At 37.9% G+C, this 19,928-nt stretch overlaps 1 protein-coding gene across 1 annotated transcript in view; it reads right to left on the reverse strand.

Annotated features, from left to right (window-relative positions):
- Positions 1–19,928, reverse strand: part of lgr4 (leucine-rich repeat containing G protein-coupled receptor 4) — a 132,065-nt gene that overhangs the window by 50,328 nt on the left and 61,809 nt on the right. The window contains exons 3-4 of the mRNA XM_072592700.1: positions 10,467–10,538; positions 1,532–1,603 (exon numbers count right to left, since the gene is read on the reverse strand). Coding sequence (XP_072448801.1) covers positions 1,532–1,603; positions 10,467–10,538 — 144 coding nt within the window. The remainder of the gene's footprint in view (positions 1–1,531; positions 1,604–10,466; positions 10,539–19,928) is intronic.

Raw genomic sequence — 19,928 nt, forward strand, 5'->3', positions numbered from 1 at the left:
AGACGGTAATTGTTTGTTTATACTTCTCTCTCTGGCAAACAGTGGAGGCTGGGTCCTTTTTTATTCATTCACAAGATTAGGGTGTTGTATGCAGCATGTATTGTATATTCCTAATTGCCCAGAGGGCAGTTAAGAGTCAAGCATATTGCTATGGGTCTGGAGTCACAAAGACCAGACGAGGTAAGGATGGCAGTTTCCTTCCCAAAAAGGACATTAGTAAACCAGATGGATTTTTTTCCGACAACCAATTCATTGTCACCTTGAGGTTCTTAATTCCAGATATTAACGGATTTCAAATTCTACCATCTGCCGTGGCAGGATTCAAACCCTGGACCCCAGAATGTTGTCAGGATCTGAATGAACAGTCCAGCGATAATACCACTAGGCCATCGCCGCCTCCTTGATTGAATTCAAGGCTGATTTAGACAAATCTTTAATCTAAAAGTATAAAAACGGGGACATGAGAAAAGATTTATTCAGGCGTCTGGAACTCAATGAACAAAAGAGCAGTAATTTCCAGGGATATGGACCAAGTAATGTAAAACTTGAATTAACTTTGAGTCCCGTTTATCAGTAGCAGAGTGGCCACTTTCTAGTCTAGAATAAGCCTACAGCATTGCAATATAAAGTTACAGCCTCCATTACTGCGTCAAAAATTGCCTTTTTAAAAAATATGATTAAGGCACAAATCAAAATTCATCATTTTCTGTATTTTAGATGCACAGAGCCGAGATAAATGTCAAATATCTACAATCTGATGACAGCTGTACGTTGATGAAATAATATTTCTGATCAAATTATGACAAATTAAAAAATACTCTATGCTGGTGCCATTATCTGGATTACCAATCCATTTAGCGCATGTACTGAATAGTTACAGCACTTACACAGCTGATCAGTTTACATGTGTGTAGCTATGAACACAGTTCAACTTTTACATAACATAAACAACGTTTGCCACTTTTCAAAAGCCAAACATGCTACAGGCAACATTGTTATTTTGTAAATCTTTATTTCCCTTCCATCTGTCTTTAAGAGGAGTATTCTGCAGATTTGTTTTTGCATCCATCTAGTAGAGAATAGGTCAAACTGCAAACAAGTCTTTTGTGTATTATATGCCAACAACAGTACAGTATGTATTTCTTTTGCGTCAGAAGACTTATTGAGTATGTCTGCAGCCTGGACTCTCAAATATACTGGTTAGCAATATTCTCATATGTAGTTAATTCCTGTAAATCCAAACCATGTGCTACCTATTCCTTAATCTTAATGGACAATTGTCAGAATCAAGGCTACAAATGTAAACAGAAGCAATCTTTTGTTCTGAGTTAAACTGTATAAACCACACAAAGATAACATGGACAGAACCTACACCTTCAAGATGAAAGGCATTAAAAGTTATTACAGAAACGATTGTCAATGTCAAACGATATATTTTGATGACCATGAAAGAATCATTCTGGAACAATTTCAAGAGTGCTTCAGCAGGAGAAAAAAAAAAGCTAAAATGCAGCTGCAAAGTAATACTTACAATGACTGTAGTGTAGACAGTCCTTTCAGGGCTTCGCTTGGTACAGTTTTCAATTGGTTGTTCTGAAGCATTCTGCAAAATGAAAAAGGTGGACAACTCAGCATTTTAGAGTCATGTAAATGCACTGAAATATAACCACAAAATATCTCAAAACAAATTCTTTTATATCTCAACATTCACTGAGGTCATAAACCAACAGCATTTTTGCCACTAAAATAGGCAAAAAAAACTAATGCATTTGACACAAGCTACGTAACTCCATGAAATGCAGTAAATACTGATGAAGAATGCCAAGGACATTGTAAGAAAATGACACTTCATGAAAATAACAATATTTTCTAATAGATTTATAGAGCTGTATAGCACGGAAACAGACTTTTGGGTCCAACTTGTCCATTCCAAACAGAAATCCCAAATTAATGCGGTTCCATTTGTCAGCATTTGGCCCACATCCCTCTAAACCCTTCCTATTCATATACCCATTCAGATGTCTGTTAAATATTCTAAGTTGTACCAACATTCACCAGTTCCTCTGGCAACTCATTTCATTCACACACCACCCTCTGCATGCAAAGGTTACCCCTGAGGTTCTTTTTAAATATTTCCCCTCTTACCTTAAACTTATGGCCTCTAGTTTAGGACTCCCCTACTTTGGGGAAAAGACCTTGTCTATTGACCCTATCCATGCTCCTCATGATTTTATAAAATTCTATAAGGTCACCCATCAGCCTCTGACGCTCCAATGAAGTTAGCCCCAGCCTATTCAGTTTCTCCCTACTGTTCAAATCCTCTAACCCTAGCAACGTCTTTGCAAATCTTTTTTGAACTGTTTCAAGTTTTAGAAATATAGAATCTTGGAGGCAATTTTGTCCATGTCAGCTTTTTAAAAAGGTTATCTCATTTCATCACCCTGCAAATTACTCAACTTTATTTATTCCTATACATTAAGTATTTTTTCTTTTGAAAATATCAATGAATTTGTTTCAACCATTCTTTCAGACAGGGCACTTTCAATCATTACATTACATGGTGTAAAATAATTTCTTTTCTTGTCCATTTCATTTACCGATTACCTATTACAATTTCCTGAAGTACGGTGCCTAGAATGGAATACAATATTCCAGGTGGGACCTAATTAGCAATTTGTAAAGATTTAGCATAATGCCCTTGTATTCACACTCCTTGCTCCATTTATAACATCAAGAGTCCAGAGTGTTTTTTAAATAGTCTTCACAACTTGTCAGTATTTCCAACAGTATGTAAATCCCTACATTTCTCTCTATTCCTGTGCAACTTTAAAATGTAGGATTCAGGAAGACCGCAATGCCATTATCCCCATAACCTTTTATTTTATCAGTATCCATCAATTTTTATCTTCAACTTAGTCTCTAATCTACCCCAGTCCTCTGGGAGAAAGCATTCCAAACATTTCCTCTGACTGAGGAGATTTCTCTTAGTCTTTCCAGCATTTTGTTTTGGATGGCATGGTGGCACAGCATGGTGCCTCACAGCACCAGCAACCCAAGTTGAATTCCAGCCTTGGGTGACTGTGTGGAGATGGAAACAGTCTCTTTGGTTTACCACTGGGTACCCTGGTTTCAACCCACAGTCCAAAGGTGTTCAGGTTAGGTGGTCTGGCCATGCTAAATTGCCCTGTAGTGTCCAGGGATGTGCAGGTTAGGTGGGTTAGCCATGGTAAGTGCAGGGTTATGGGGATGGGATGGGGCAGAGTGTCTTCACAGGGTGGGATGTTTTTCACAGAATTGGAACAGACTGAATGGACAGAGTGGCCTATTTCTGCACTGTAGGAATTCTATGACCCAATGCATTCTGTCCGAAGTGATTTAACTTTTATTCCAAAACAGTATCGCCTAGTTCTAGACCGTATCACTACCCACACACCCAGCCAGGAGAGAAAAAAAAAGTTTCTGCATCCACCTGATCCCAGTCACATCTGTAAGAATTGTGTTAGTTTCAATTAGATCATCTCTCATTCTCTGAAACTCTGAAAACAGACCCAGTTTCTTCAATCTCTCCTCACAGGATTGCAGGACCAGCCCAGGATTAAGTCTGGTGACTATGCTGCACTCTTACTACAGAAAGGACTTTCTTCCCACGAAACCCTTGAAGTGTTGGTAGCTCTTCGATCACTACAGATGGCAGAGCAAATCTAAACACGGTCTTGCTTATAATCTTGATTTCGCTTCCAGCAGACACCACCACCTTTTAAAAAATAAGTTCAAATGTGTTGATGGAATACTGATTACAATATTCAGCAATTGGAATGGCAGTACTGATACATGAAGCTGTATAAGAGGGATTCTCTTGGAAACATACAAAGTTCTAGCAGTGCTAGACAGGGGAAACATAGGAAGGATGTTCCCAATGATCAGGGACAAAGATCACAGTTTAAGGATATGGGATAGGCCATTAAGGACTGAGATGAGGAGAGATGTCAACACCCAGAGTCGTGAGCCTATGGAATTCTCTGTCACAGAAAGCAGTTGAGGCCAAAACATTGATGTTTTTCAAGGAGTCGTCAGGTATAGCTCTTTGGGATAAAAGAACAAAAAGGGTATGGGAGAAAACAGGAAGAGGGTATCAAATCAGAGGATCAGTTATAACCATATTGGATGACAGAGCAGGCTCAAAAAGGGCCAAGTTGCCTCCTCCTAATTTCTGTTTCTAGGTTTTCTTTTTGTTAACAAACAATTGCTCTTAAATACTGGAATCTAGTTCTTTGGCTTTATAAAAACAGACGATCTATTATATTGTTAACAATATCATTCTTTGTGGGTCCTACTGAAATTGGAATGCATCACAACTCTGGCAAACAATCAATTTGAGAGGATTAATCACTACAAGAGTGAAAATCTCAAAAGAAAACACAATATATCTAAATTACAACTCTGTTAGGAAAACTTGTTTTCTCCACATAAGTCACAATATCCCCCTGACCTACATAACCTGCAGCTCCCTTGGAACCCAGCCTAGAAACAAACACATTTATACACACCACAATACTTTTCAGCATGTCCTAGGAAGAGAACAGTCATTGGGAAACCTGGTTCTGCCAAAACAGCCAGCCAGAAAGGTTTCATCAAAAGCTCACCCACCAAAAAAATAAGATTAACTTTTAGCTAGAAGCTATATTATTCTGACTTTTTTTGAATAGCTAAAGCATTGCCATCCTAGAAGACAAGAATTTATACAAGGTTCTTCATTTTCCACAAAAATACAAGCGTGTGGAAGCTACCGTCAATGTGCTATAAGGAGGAGGATGCAAGCTTGAATTTATTCTATGAATATCATGTTCAACCACTTTACACTTATAGACTATTCGGATTCTGTCCTGTGGTAAACCAGCATTAACATTTACATGAAAAGTCCTATCACTGTACTTGGATTTTTTTTTGTCCACTTAATTGTGTTCTTCTTATAGTGGATCTCCCCTGAACATTTGCAAATAAATATTTTGCATCAAAACTCCAAGTGTTTGGCTGTACAAAAGTGGACTCCAATTAGTGCTACTGCAACATGCTATTTAATTTCAAATCAAAAGTGTAATATTTCCTCTCATCTTTCCAAAGATAGAAAAACATAATTACTTCTTATCGAGTGTAATTTTGTTTGAGATTAGAATACATCTCAACATGGCAAGGCAAAGTCTGCCTACTGTTTTTCTATAGTTTGCTGATCTTTATATAACCAAAGTAGTAAATTAGTGTTAAGGTCTGATGAAGAGTCACTGGACTCCAAACATCTTTTTTCCTCTAAAGATGCTGCCAGACCTGCTATACTTCTCTAGTACTCTGTTTTTGTTATAAATTAACATTAGTATAATTCAAAATTGTGCTTATGGAAGACATTAATTGGATAATTCAAGTCTGAATATAGAAGATTCAGAAGGGAAAATGAGAAAGTAAGAAAAACAATTAGAGATTAAGATGAGAAACTGGCAGCTAACATACGAGAGAATCCCAATGCCTTCGAGAATGTTCAATACCAGGAATATAGAATCTTGGAGGTCATCTTGTGTTTGCTCTTTGAAACAGCTATTCCATTAGTTGTATTTCCATCTCCCTTACTCACCTTTATTTATTCCTCCATATTAGCATTTTCCAATTTTCTTTTTAAAACAAATTGTTGAATTTGTTTCAACCATTTCAGGCAGAGCATTGCAGGTCATTAAATCGCATTGTGTAAAATAATATTAAAAATTAAAAGAGAATGGAGCCAAGTAAGGACCTAAAAGGGGATTAATGCATGCAGGCCCAGGCTTTTATTGCAGTATTAAATGATTGCCTTACAACTGTCTTGACAAAACGTAATAGTTGCTTCTCAGGTTATGATAAAAGAGGATAGTGTTCAAATATTTGGAAAAAATTTTAAATTGGTAAGGCTGTCTACATTTAAAGTTTGTAAGACACCAGGATAGGATGAGATGCCTCAAAGGTAACGGACGGAAGTGAGTGTGGAATTTGCAGAAGCACTGGACGTAATTTAGACTCAGGAATACTGCACATGTCACACCCTTGTTCAATAAAGAATGTAAAGATTAGCCTAACAATGACAGGTCAGTCAGTTTGAGTGTGTGAAACTTATGCAAACAATAAACAAAAAGCAAAGAACTGCAGATGCTGGAAATCTGAAACAAACAGAAAAAAAGGTCACTGAACCTGAATCATTGACTTTGCTTTCTCTACAGATGCTACCAGACCTGCTGAGTTGCTCTAGCTATTTCTGTTTTTGTTCTAGAATCAATAATTCAGAGCAAAATTAATAGACTATTGGACAAAACTGGCTTAACAAAGGAAAGCCAGCAAGGGTTCATCACAGGCAAATCATGCTCAACTAATTTACTGGAGTTTTTCCTAATAGAGATAAGAGACTATCAATAAGGGTAATGCTGTTGAGGTACTGAACATGAACTTTCAAAAAAAGTCAACACTCGCTGCACAGACCTATGAGCAAAGTTACACTTCGTGGATAAAGAGGGACAGTGGCAACATGGATATGAAGTGACTGACAGGAACAGAGTAATGATTAATGCATATTGTTCAGACTGGAAGGAGGTTTGAGGTGAATTCCTCAAGAGTCAATTTTGGTTGCTCTTCATAACCAAAACCTTGGGGTGTAGAATTGAACATTGCAGATGATACAAAACTTTAGAGTAATGTGAACTCGTAGAGTAGGGTTGAGTAGAATGGAATAGAGTAAAAATTCAAAATGATAGAAAGATGGAATGGGCAGAGAGGTAGCAGATGAAAGCCTTGCAGGGAAATGTGAAGTGATTCACTTAGTAGTAAAAACATACAGAGAGACAATATAAAATGAAAAGTGCAATTCTAAAGGAGGTGGAGTTGAGGAATCGGGGTGTCATAAGTCTTTGAAAATGGCAAGACAAGTTGGGAAAGGAGTTAATAAACCATAAACTATTCTAGGCCTTACTAATAACAGCATAAAGTATAAAAGCAAGGAGATTAATGTAAATATGCATAAAACTCTTTTGGCCTCAACTAGAGTATTGCATCCAAAACTGGGTGTCATACTTTAAGAAAGAGGTGAAGACATTAGAGACAGTACAGAAAGAGAGATTCTCAAGAATAGGTCTAGAGGAACTTAAGTTATGCAGTTAAGATTAAAAAAGTTGGGATCGTTTTTGTTGGAGATGAGCAAGTTGAGATGTGATTTAATATGGATATGCAAAATCAAACCATTCCAATTCAATTAAGAAACCGAGTTCACAGATTTAAAGGTAACTGACAAAAGTAGTAATGAAAACTCGTCAGGAAACTTCTTTTACAAAGCTGGTGGTTAGCATCGAGCTAGCACTGCCCAAGAGTGTGTGGAGGCAAGTTCAATCGTGCCATTCAAGAAGGAATTAAATTACCTGAAAAGGAAAAACGTGTAGGGTTACAGAGAAACGATTAATGCCTCATTCAGAAAGCCAGCAGAGATGTGTCAGGCCCAAAGGCCTCAATCTGTTCTGTGACAATTTTAAGATTCTGAGAGATCAACAGGATGTTTAGATAAAAAGACTCTTGCCAGCATTTAGGTCTGGATTGAGGGGTCATAGATAGATGATTAAGATAACGACATTTTGAAGATAACTAGATGAAGCCCTTGACAGATTTGTGGAGTTGTGAATTCATTTTCAGGATTAGTAGTTACAATAGAAAACAAAACAATGTTTATGAAAATAGACATAAAATTAAATGAAAACAGGGCAAATAGATGTGATTCAGAATAGTAAAGGTAGAAGAACCTGACTGGGCTGAATAGCCCACTGTAACTTTTGTCTATTTCTGTATAACTTACCCTGAACCTCACTAAACTTTAAAGGATTTTTAGGAACTAGCATTCTGTTTTTCTTTGTTCACAATTCAAACACAATCAGAGTTAGAAAAAAAAAGAGGTTACAAACATCTGCAGACTCAAGTACAATCTTGCTGGGCAGACAGCCGAACACACCTTAAGTATTTGTGCAAACAAATGAACATTTTTACCACATGGGTGAAACAGGTTGTCACAAGCTACACCAAACACTCACTCCTGACTGTTAAGTAACATCATGGGATAAGGTTATGGGAATTTGCATCAAGCACTGATGAATCGCAAAATTAATGGTAACTGTTGAATAACAGAAATTAATCAGAGAACTTATACTTAAGAAAGGTTTTATATGGATGCTACAAATCAAACTGGAGGGAACTAAATAAGTTGCTTAGACATTTTACTCTGTCATGAGTCTTCTGCCTCCAGTTCCCTGAAAAAACTCTCGGTCTGCATAAACCGGCTCATAATTGCACTCTATATGATTCTATCTTGCTTTTAGTAAGAATGGAGTGCCATTTAAACCCAAATATCTACATCTCACGGGATCAGAAATGATACCAAGATTCTTAAATTGAATGATAAGTATATACAGAACAACCTTGGTTATCCGAACATCGATTATCCGAATTTCAGATTATCCGAACAAGATCTCAAGATCCCGTAAAAATGTTACATCAAAGAGGTGTTACCAACACCACCTCCAGTCCCCATTAACGAAGCTATCAAAGGCTTGTGACATTTCATGGAGTGGTATGAAGCAGGCGGTAAGAGCAGTTTGGGGCTGAGAGGAGCAACTGATACACAATAGTACAAATAATATTCACCTCTGTTGCTATGAGCAGTTGCTGGTGGATAACAGTCATCAGGACTATGGCGCTTTATTCACAACGCAACAGTTACTATAACTGAGGCTGCCTCTCGCTCACGCGCACATACCCTCCCTCCCACACTCCATCCCTGAGCCTCCACCCCCCAACCGACTGATGGCAGAAAGCCAGCCATCAGCATCATCTCACACAGCATTGGGGCTGCGCTGCACTCTGATCACCTTTTGATCCTTGCACGTTTTAAGGAGCCCTTGTTTGTGAATCCTGCTTGGTGCCTGCTTTTTGTTTCGTTTCCTGACATTAATCATCCTGATCTGTGCGCAGCGTGGACCTCTGTCTTTTCAACCTTCCTCTATCTTCAATCTCTACCTTTGCAGCACAAATCAGTTATCCAAACAAAATAATCCCCACACGTCTCATTCAGGTAATCGAGGTTGTTCCCTAGATATTCAAAGAAAACTCACATTCAAGACTTAAATACTACAAAAGTAACTAATGTATTAATCCAACTTTGAAGTTCTGGTGACATTCACAATCCAATCAACACCTCAAATGCTTTAAGTAATTTCAATTCATTTTGGGCTATCCTTACCTTAGCATATAATCATAATACAACTGTATAAAATAAAATATTTGTTTGATTTGAAATCTAGGAAAGAAGATCTATATAGGGAACTTATTTATATTATTTTGATATTGCCAGTGCAGTGGAGCACTGTGAACCTTTGTAAATGCAAACATTTCTTATAAATAGATTATGCTTTTCCACCTGAATGTGTGAATTTGACCCATCTCTCAAATTCCAATCCATGGGTATTATGACTGACCTATTCTCATAGGCTTCTAAAAGCTCTAAGCAAATGCTATTTAGATTGGCTTGCCTTCTAAACTAGTCCAAAGTATCTATAAACTTGAATCAAATCATTCTGAAGCATCGTACACTGATGCATCAATATTTTTGACACACACGGAGAAAGGTGGAATTAAAAAATAAATTGAGGTATAAGATATTACAGGTAGTCAAATCGTGCTCATTCTTTTAAAATCTAGTTTACAGATGTTATGACACGCATCTGTGATAATTGGAACTTGAACCCAGACCTTCTTCCCCAGTGGTTGGGACATTACCACTATGCCAAAAGAGCTCATAGGAGATAGACTATTTAGTAGTTGAATATGGTCAATAATCACCGTGTACAAGCACAGACAAATAAATAAGTGCTCAAAGTATTTCAAGACCTAACTTTTTCTCTTTCATCACTGTGGCAAAAAAAAATCATGCATCAACATGCAGCACTCCAACAATATGATGCATTTTTATACACTTGTTCAGTTGCGCACTTCAGCAGTCATATTTTAAGAAAACTATGCTAATTGGACTGGTTCAGAAGGCAAGTCAGTCTAAACAGCAGTTGCAGTTTTACCAGCCACTGTGGAATACGTCAGAGAGATTGGAGCTCAGGCACTTATACACACCCAGAGATCAGAATGGGAAAGATGGTAAAATTTATTCATTCAGATAGAAAAGCATGATCACTATAAAGAATATTGGCATTAATGGGTCACACCTGTTCTCCACTACAATGCCAATATCACTGATATCTAAAATGAGATTTAATTTAGGACCAATAATATTTTAAAACAAACATCATAGGGAGTCACCTTTGGCAATTCCTAACCCATTTTTAGCAAACAATGATCAATTTCAAACAGCATTATTGACTATATCTTGAAATATTTTGAGGTGGAAATAATGGACTAATACTTACAAAACTTTTAGTTGGTACAAACCAGACAAAGCCTCCGGGTGAATGTAAGACAGGTCATTGCCAGCTAACCGCCTATAAAAGGGAAAAGAAGCAATCTTGTAAACCAGTTCAGAGACAGGTAACTTTTTTTTAAAGTCAATACAAGAAGAATTACTCTATAACAGACATTAATCAATCTGAAATTAAAATACAATCCTGCTTGTTTAAAAGCACTTTAATTTGGATGACTCTCAGCGGATAACAGCCCACATATCACATTCAGGCACTCAGTTGTATTTGATACCCTGTAATTGTAATAACCACCAAGATCTGCAAAAAGTGTAAACGTTTTACTAAAAGGTTGTCACAGCATCTCAATTCCAATCTCATCATTGGACTGTCTTAAACTAATCTATAATGCAGCTATTTTGTGTACTGTATGGTGGTAGTGACATGCTGGAAATAATGGCTGTAGTTAAGAATATAACATCAAATGACAAATAGAAATTATAGGTTGTTGAACCAATATACCTTATATCGCAGGGCCACATAGGGATTCATTTCAAACACAAAACAGGGTGCAATGTTTTAATTATGTGTAGTCAGCCTACAAATTTATCCCAACTACTAAAGTTCTGAAGGCATACAAAGTTTGCCGGAAATACAAAAACCTGAGGCACGTATGCTGCGTAATCCACTTTAAAGGCCATAATGCCCACCAACCCAGTTACTAGTTGTCCTCTTCACTACTAGAGCTCCAACTCAACTTTGCACAGGTTTCAGTGAATATTTCCAATCTTGCAATCATTTCTTGAAACAGATTTCCTGCCTACAGCGTGCAATATAATTTGATTGCTAAGAGCAGGAGAATAAGCATCCTGTAAAAGGCAAAGCAGCAGCAACACGGTTGGATGTATGAATCGTTACAGGAAAAAGGTGGAAATAAAGGTGCCAGTTTACATTAGTAGAATGTGAAATGAAGCACAGGTATCATAGCGAACAGAGTTGAGAACATGGCGAAGATTTAAAAAAAAGTAAAAAGTATCTCCAAGGAACTGAAACTGAACCAGGCAAGTGGAAAAAATTGGTTTCATAAATTAACAATCTTAAAATTAATTTTCAAAGTTAGCAAAGAGCATCAATATATCCTCAATCTAGGCCGTTTTGGTTTAGCCGCAGGGGAAGAGATCCAGGCCTCTGTTTTATCTCAGAAAAGTCTGCTGCAACATTCCACACTACTCAGTTCTGGCTAAGTAATGTGAGCACTTAAAATCAAGAGAGTATTAGGAAGCAACACACAAATTATGTTTTTGCAGATTGTTTTCTAGCACTGTGAATCACTTTTATGAGGACAAACTAATTTTAAAGCCAAAGAATCATTGTTTTAATAGCTGTACTTGAATAATGAAATATATTAATGAAAATCCTTAACCAAAGTGATTACAAAGCATTCTCTGCAAAAGATTTAATAAGGATGAGAGGAGGGGGAAAACCTCTACATCGACCAAAGCAATCTATTTCAAGCCATCTCAAAGCAAGGCTCATAACGTGGGACAAAATAGCAAAGTCACATGAATATCCTTCTATTGTGCTTTAGATGGCTGATATGATTCTACATTTCTTCAGAGAGCCATATCTTTAGCTGATGCACTGTGTTTAAACAATAGAAATGGCAAAGTTTATGCCTGTAGATCAAATGTACCAGATGTGTAGAACTCTCTTTCCTTGCTTCAGTAGTTAAAAGATAACAGGTTGGCATCTTCTCAGTGACCTTAAAAGTGGATTTAGTGGCGTTGCCAGGTAACGTGGGAAATCTGAATTTTTGTGCCAAGCAAAATACAGAACTGTTTACTGACGTTATAAATAAATTTTGCCTTGCATGCATTCTGTTGGCAGTTATATTGTGTGTTGTACAATGGCCATGATAGACTGACCTCAATTTACGCAACTACACTTTACCCAACCCAGACATTTATCAGTTTGTACAATGACTTAATTATATATCACCGGTTATGTTCTAAAGGTACAATGCAAACATAATGTTGAGCAACATAAAATTGTTTTAAAATTACATGAATTACAAAAGAGTACTTTCAGCAATAACTCAGAATAGAACTGAAAGTTAGTGTCCAAGAACTCAACGGATTTCACTTTAGCTGTGCAATGCCAAACTATAAACTTAGTGTGAACCTTTCTACAGGATCAGAAGGATGCTAACCATGTAAGCCCATTTTTTTCTCACTTTGTTCTCTCACCGATACAGACTGTATTATACAGCATGAGCTTGATATATTAAACCTTTCAAAAATGTTTGGAGTGAATATTCAGACTATTCCTTATGGTGCCGTTCAATGTACTGAAAGTGAAAGTGACAAATTTGTCACATTTTCCTTTTGCGGGACCTACAGTTGGTGTGCTTTCTGTCAACTAGACCACATGTCCTGGATATCCCTCCACAAACCCCCCTCTTCATCTTCTCCCTGAAGATCACTTTAAAATCCACCTCTAAGCATCTAGTGACCCCGCTCGTGAGCCCTTCCTTACATGTCTGCTCTTTTCTGAACATGCCTCTGAAACCACTTGGCACACATTTCATGCTGAATTTAATTTATGGCATTCTGAAATCTTCTAAATATAACAGATTAACTTTATCATTCTGCAATCAATTCATAGACATGTATAAAAATAATGCTATACAATGCACTAAAGGCCTTAGGATAAAACTGAACGACTGTTCACAATGCCCTTCTTTCCATTAACTCCACCTAGATCATACCCTTGAAAAAAAGTGACAAAGCAAACATCAGTGAAGCTATTTTGAGGAGGGTGGAATAGATGGCAGTTATTATGTTAACTCAACATCACAAATTTGTACAAATGACTTGCCACAATATAACTGAATCTCAAATTTACAATAAAAGCAAAATACCACTGATGCTGGAGAAACTCAGCAGGTCTGACAGAAGCTTTGGACAGAGAAATAAAAGTTAAATGTTTTGAGTCTGGCATGACTCTTTTCATTCAGGAGCCAAAACGTTAACTCGGTTTCTCTCTCCACAGATGCTGCCAGACCTGCTGAGCTTTTCGATCATTCTGTGTTTACTCCAAATTTACAAGATGAAATAATTTTATTAATTCATCATACAAGCAAGAAGCAAATGGTTAGATTTTTAAATTGGCAGCTTTGGTTTGTTATTATAAAGACGTGGCATGCTTTCTTCTCTATGATCAATATGGAATATGTTACAAACCATATTCTTTGGTGACAAAATGATTTTGGGAGGAGACTTTTACTTCAGATGGTTGCTAGGAAGACAAAAATTGTGGTCCTAATCAAGACCTATCCAATGTGCTACCCAGTCACGCTTCAGAGAATGGAAGCTTTGGAGCCAGCATGCCTCTGTGGTTTCTGCCTGAACATAGTGAGATGACTATTAAGATATGCATGTGCTTCTAATCAGTTTATCAGCCTCTGCAGTTACTTTAAAACCATGAAGTTAGAGACGGTTCCTGGGTGTGGCATAAAAATAACATTTTACACAGTTGCAGACATGATAGTGAAATTATCAGCACATTCCATCTTTGCCTTAAAGTGCTCGAAACAGTTCCAGAGAAAAGCCATTTCTGTAAGACAGACTGTCAAAAGTACATCACTATGTAATACAAAATTAAAAATGCAGAAATTTCCTGTGGACTTTAACAGGAAATTGAATATTTAATTAGTCAAGTAAAATTCCACATGAATCAATATCAACTGATATTTGTAACTGAATTCTATGCTTAATATGAACACTTATGAACCTGCAAGTTAAATTGGGGCTTTAAGTTTTCATACAACCGGACAATTTTAATTTACAATGTACTGTATTCTGCACCGATCGCATTAAGGAATGGTGTAAATGTAACCATCCTTCATAAATGCTTTTAGAGGTACTACATTGACTTGAATTTAGCTTTACCCATCACAAGCTTCTCTTAGTCAATCTGAATGAGACTGCATTCTTTGTGAATTACTTGTAGTTCCCCTTGTTTTGAGCTCTGTAGTCTGACTGCAATCAATTCTCAACTTACAGCCCTTAAAATACACAAGGGCAAACCTTCCCTTGAAACTGGATTTGAACCTTGCTTCTGGTGAAAAGATTCTGCTCCAAAAGTGCCCCACAATTATGAGAAAATACATCTGCTAAGACCAGAAATGGGAAGGTCATTAGAAAAATGCAAAAACAAAATGTTATTTGCGTAGCAATTGCAAAATAACAAAATAATACAATATACAGAATTTTTTCTCCATCATTCAAAAGTTTCACTGATTACATTCCAGAAATTGAGGCTCCCATCTAGGCATCTAATTCACTACTCACAGTTACTACAGAAAAATGTGTTTATTATAATTTCTGATTTGAAATAGGTTTCTCTTTTTTTAAAAAAAAATGCAGTAAACCACAAGCTTTTCAAAGCTGTTTTATGTGGTAATTTTGGACTGAGTGGTTCACCAAAACGGATGTGTTTAACACACGTGGAAGCATTGACTACTTAGTGAGATCCGATTAACTGCATCAGAACTACACAAAATATGTGAACTGTATCGATGTGGGCCATACTACTAAATTCCCAGCGTTATAACTCCAGGAAACAAATAGTGCCGCATTTCCTCATAAAACGCTTAATTTTTGAAGCCATCAGTATATGAGGGAAAATATTCTTTGTTCAATTGAATGCAGTTAATGTGGCATGCTAAAGGTCGATTTGAAAATAACTTTAATACTGCCGAAAGTAAACATATTGGGAAAAAAAGTCAAAATGAGAGACAATATTTTTATATAGTGTACCCATTGAAAAAGACTAATATTAACCATCTAATGTCAGTATTATTATAACAAGAGACTTTTACTCGCTGAGCATCACTGATCACATCCGCAATTGGAGGTCAAGTTTCCCACCCTCGAAAGTATACCTTTTTTGCCAAATAACGAGATAAACAACACTGAGCTTCACAGGTTATAATGGGTAACTCTTGACTGTATGCCAGCAATTGGAATGCATCGTGTTTTGCCACATGATTGTCTGCATTTCAAATCTAGAAATCTACAGTTATCAGACTGATGTTTCTATCTTTCAAATCAAAATGCTATTTGCAGCAGTCTGATGACTGAATAAAATGGGAGTGTGCACTTCTTGAGCCTCTTCTGTAAATAAAAATATTAAAGATACAGCTTACCTTTGGCTCAAGCACAGGTCTCGGTTACTTTAGCAGTTTGGGGGTTTTCCTGCATTAAAAAATCTATTTGAACACATGCTTCTTTTTGCGAAACTGGTTGCTGTTTAGAAACTAGCTTACCTCTATTGAGCTAGCGCTAGACATTTAAAAACACAATCTGCACAGGTGTTTAATACAAAAATTCTCAGTGACTGACACTAAAAACAAACCTAGCACTGATTGTAGATTGGGCCCCAAATATAATGCTGTAATATGATAGGTCTGACCACAAATGTCACAACTACAGTCAAATAATGACCCTGTGTCCTCTGAGAGGTTCTCAAATGGCTTTAATTTAAGCCACTTTGGCTAAAGTTTATTATTTGACCCCTGTCCAGGTGGCTTTGGACTACCCAATTGTCCATCTTGAAAAGTAAACTGCAGATGACTGCATCTCTCAAATACACAAAGAGCAATTTATTAATGCTGAATACAGTCACTCTCTCCAGCAAGGACCTCCATTGCCACTGAATGCAATAGCTTCAATTCACACCTTAAAATATGAGCTAATCTCAAACTTATCCATAAACAATTACTAAGCCCTTGTCTGGAACGGATCTGATTACCTGTAAATAGATTTATTTAATATATGTGAAAGTGTTGATTCTGTACCAACACTGAAGAGTATTATATAAATGGACGTGTTCCTGAAAATTCTTGACCATTGAGGTGTTAACTTGGAGTATTGCGTACAGTTCCAGTCACCGCAATGTAGGAAGGATGCAGAAACATTGGAAAAAGTACAGAGAACATTTACCAGTATGTTGCCTGGTATTGGTGGTGGTGGTTTTGGAGTGGGGGGTGCTTATGAGATAAGGTTGAGGGACTGGAGTCTGTCTTCGTTAGAGAGACGAGATTGAGGGGTAATTTAATAGAGACATACAAGATGATCAGAGGATTAGATAGGGTGAACAGTTGAGCCTTTTTTCCTTGGATGGTGATGGCTAGCATGAGGGGACATAGTTTTAAATTTAGGGGTGACAGATATAGGACAGATCTCAGAGGTAGGTTCCTTACTCATAGCAGCAAGGATGTGGAATGCCCTTCCTGCAAAGCTAGTAGACTTGCCAACTTTTAGGATATTTAAATGGTCATTGGATAAAGATATGCATGATAATGGAATAGTGTAGCTTAGATGGCCTTCAGATTGGTTTCACAGGTCAGCGCGACAGAGGACCGAAGAGCCTGTGCTGTGCTGTAATGTTCTATGTTTTATGTTAACTACTTGCAGTCTACTTCTGATCAAACAATGAAAGTAAAATTATATACAAGGGAAAAAACATTTTTGTCTTAACAATTTGAAGATCCTGAACACGAACCTGCTGGGATTTTTCATTCCCCCCTCATCTATTCAAATCTGTCTAACAGTTCAAATCCCTGATGAGCACCCAAACTGTTATGACACAAGGTAAACGCTCCTGCTGACTATAAATCAGCAACAAAAAATTTATCCCATGCAATAATCTGTGAAAATTCAAGAGGCCAAGAACTAAGTAAAAATTAACAACTTTATTTCTTAAAGTATAACAGAGGATAATTAACTAACAATTATTTACAATGAGTATAGGAGTTGGGAGGTCATGTTGTGGCTGTACAGGACGTTGGTTAGGCCACTTTTTGAATAGTGCATGCAATTTGGTTTCCTTCCGATTGGAAGGATGTTGTGAAATTTGAAATGGTTCAAAAAAGATTTACAAGGATGTTGCCAGGTTTGGAGGGAGACACTGAACAGGATGGGGCTCCTTCCCTGGAGCATCGAAGGCTGAGGAGTGACCTCAGAGGTTTATAAAATCATGAGGGACATGGAAGGAGAAATTGACAAAAGTCTTTTCCCTGAGGTGGGTAGTCCAGAATTAGAGGGCATAGGTTTATGGTGAGAAGGGAAAGATATAAAAGGGACCTAAGGGGGCAACGTTTTCACGCAGGGGGTGGTGTGTGTATGGAATGAGTTGCCAGAGGAAGCGGTGGAGACTGGTACAATTGCAATACTTAAAAGGCATCTGGATGGATATATGAATAGGAAGGGTTTGGAGGGATATGGGCCAAGTGCTGACAAATGGGACTAGATTGGGTTAGGATATCTGGTCAGCATGGACAAGTTGGACTGAAGGATCTGTTTCCATGCTGTACATCTCTATGACTCTATCCACTGTTAAGCTTAGTAAAGGGTTCTTCGAATTTACTAGATGATTAGAACATAGAACTTTACAGTGCAGTACAGGCCCTTCAGCCCTCAATGTTGCGCCGACCTGTGGAATTAATCTGATGCCCATCTAACCTAGACCGTTCCATTATTTTCCATATGTATGTCCAATGCCATTTAAATGCCCTTAATGCTGGTGAGTCTATTACTGTTGTAGGCTGGCCATTCCGTGTCCCTACTACTCAGAGTAAAGTAACTACCCCGGATATCTGTCCTAAATCTATCACCCCTCAATTTAAAGCTATGTCCCCTCATGTTAGCCTTCACCATCGGAGGAAAAAGGCTCTCACTGTCCACCCTATCTAACCCTCTGATTGAATCGCGACGTCAAAGACAGTCAGCTCTCAACCTCCTTCTCTCCAACGTAAACAGCCTCAATTTCTCAGCCGTTCCTCATAGAGCTTCCTTCCATTCCCGGCAACATCCTAGTAAATCTCCTTTGAACCCTTTCCAATGCTTCCACATCCTTCCTATAATAGTGACCAGAACTGTATGCAATACTCCAGATGTGGCCTTCCCAGTGTCTTGTACAGCTGAAGCATGACCTCATGGCTCCTAAATTAAATCCCAACACACCATATGCCTTCTTAACAATCCTATCAACTTGGGTGACAACTTTCAGGGCACAGATTTCTCTGTTCATCTACACTGCCAAGAATTTTATCATTAGCTCAGTACTCTCATTCCTGTTACTTCTTCAAAAGTGAACTACCTCACACTTTTCCGCATTAAACTCCATTTGCCACTTCTCAGCCCAGCTCTGCATCTTATCTTTGTCCCTCTGTAACCCACAACATCCTTTGGCATTATCCATAATTCTGTCTACCTTAGTGTTATCTGCAAATTTACTAACTCATCCTTCTACTCCCACATTCAAATCATTTATAAAATTGACAAACAGCAGTGGCCCCAAACCAGATCCTTGTGGCACACCACTGGTATCAGAGTTCCAGGATGAACATTTCCCATCAATCACCACCCTCTGTCTTCTTTCAGCTCACCAATTTCTGATCCAAACCACTAAATCACCTTCAATCCTGAAACTCTATTTTGTTCAATAGCCTATCGTGTGGAACCTTATCAAATTACTTACTGAAATCTATATACATCAACTGCTTTACTTTCATCCACCGGTTTTGTCACCTTCTCGAAGAACTCAATAAGGTTAGTGAAGCACGACCTACCCTTCACAAAACCGTGTTGACTATCCCTATTCAAATCATTGTTCAGATGATTATAAATCCTCTCTCTTAGAACCTTTTCCAACACCTTACCCACAACCGAAGGAAGACTCACTGACCTATAATTACCAGGGTTGTCCCGACTCCCCTTCTTTAACAAGGGAACAACATTTGCTTCTGGCACTACTCCTGTTGACAATGATGACATAAAGATCAAAATCAAAGACTCTGCAATCTCCACCCTGGCTTCCCAGAGAATCAGAGGATAAATCCCATCCAGCCCAGTGGACTATTTTCAGATCTTCCAAAATTGGTAAAACCTCCTCTTTGTCAACCATAATTCTTAATCTAGTAGCCTCTATCTCAGTATTCTCACTAACACTTCCCTTTTCCAATGTGAATACTGATGAAAAGTATTCATTAAGCTCTTCCCCTATGTCCTCAGATTCCACACACAACTTCCCACTACTATCTTTGATTGACTAGAGTAGGATTAGGGCCATTCTTTTATTCTTGATATGCCTATAGAAGGCCTTAGGGTTTTCCCTGGATCCTATCTGCCAACAACTTTGCATGTCCCCTCCTGGCTTTTAGCCCTCTCATTATATCTTTTCCAGCTAACTTAACTCTCATGTCCCTCAACTGAACTTTCATGTCTCATTCTCACTTAAGCCGCCTTCTTCCTCTTGACAAGAGCTTCTTCTTTAGTAAACCATGGCTCCCTCTCTCGACAACTACCTCCCCGCCTGATAGGTATATACTTATCAAGGACCCGCAATAGCTGTTCCTTGAATAGCTGCACATTTTGAGTGTGTCCATCCCCTGCTGTTTCCTTCCCCATC

The sequence above is a fragment of the Chiloscyllium punctatum genome, chromosome 22 (genome assembly GCF_047496795.1).
Source record: "Chiloscyllium punctatum isolate Juve2018m chromosome 22, sChiPun1.3, whole genome shotgun sequence".
NCBI lineage: Eukaryota > Metazoa > Chordata > Chondrichthyes > Orectolobiformes > Hemiscylliidae > Chiloscyllium > Chiloscyllium punctatum.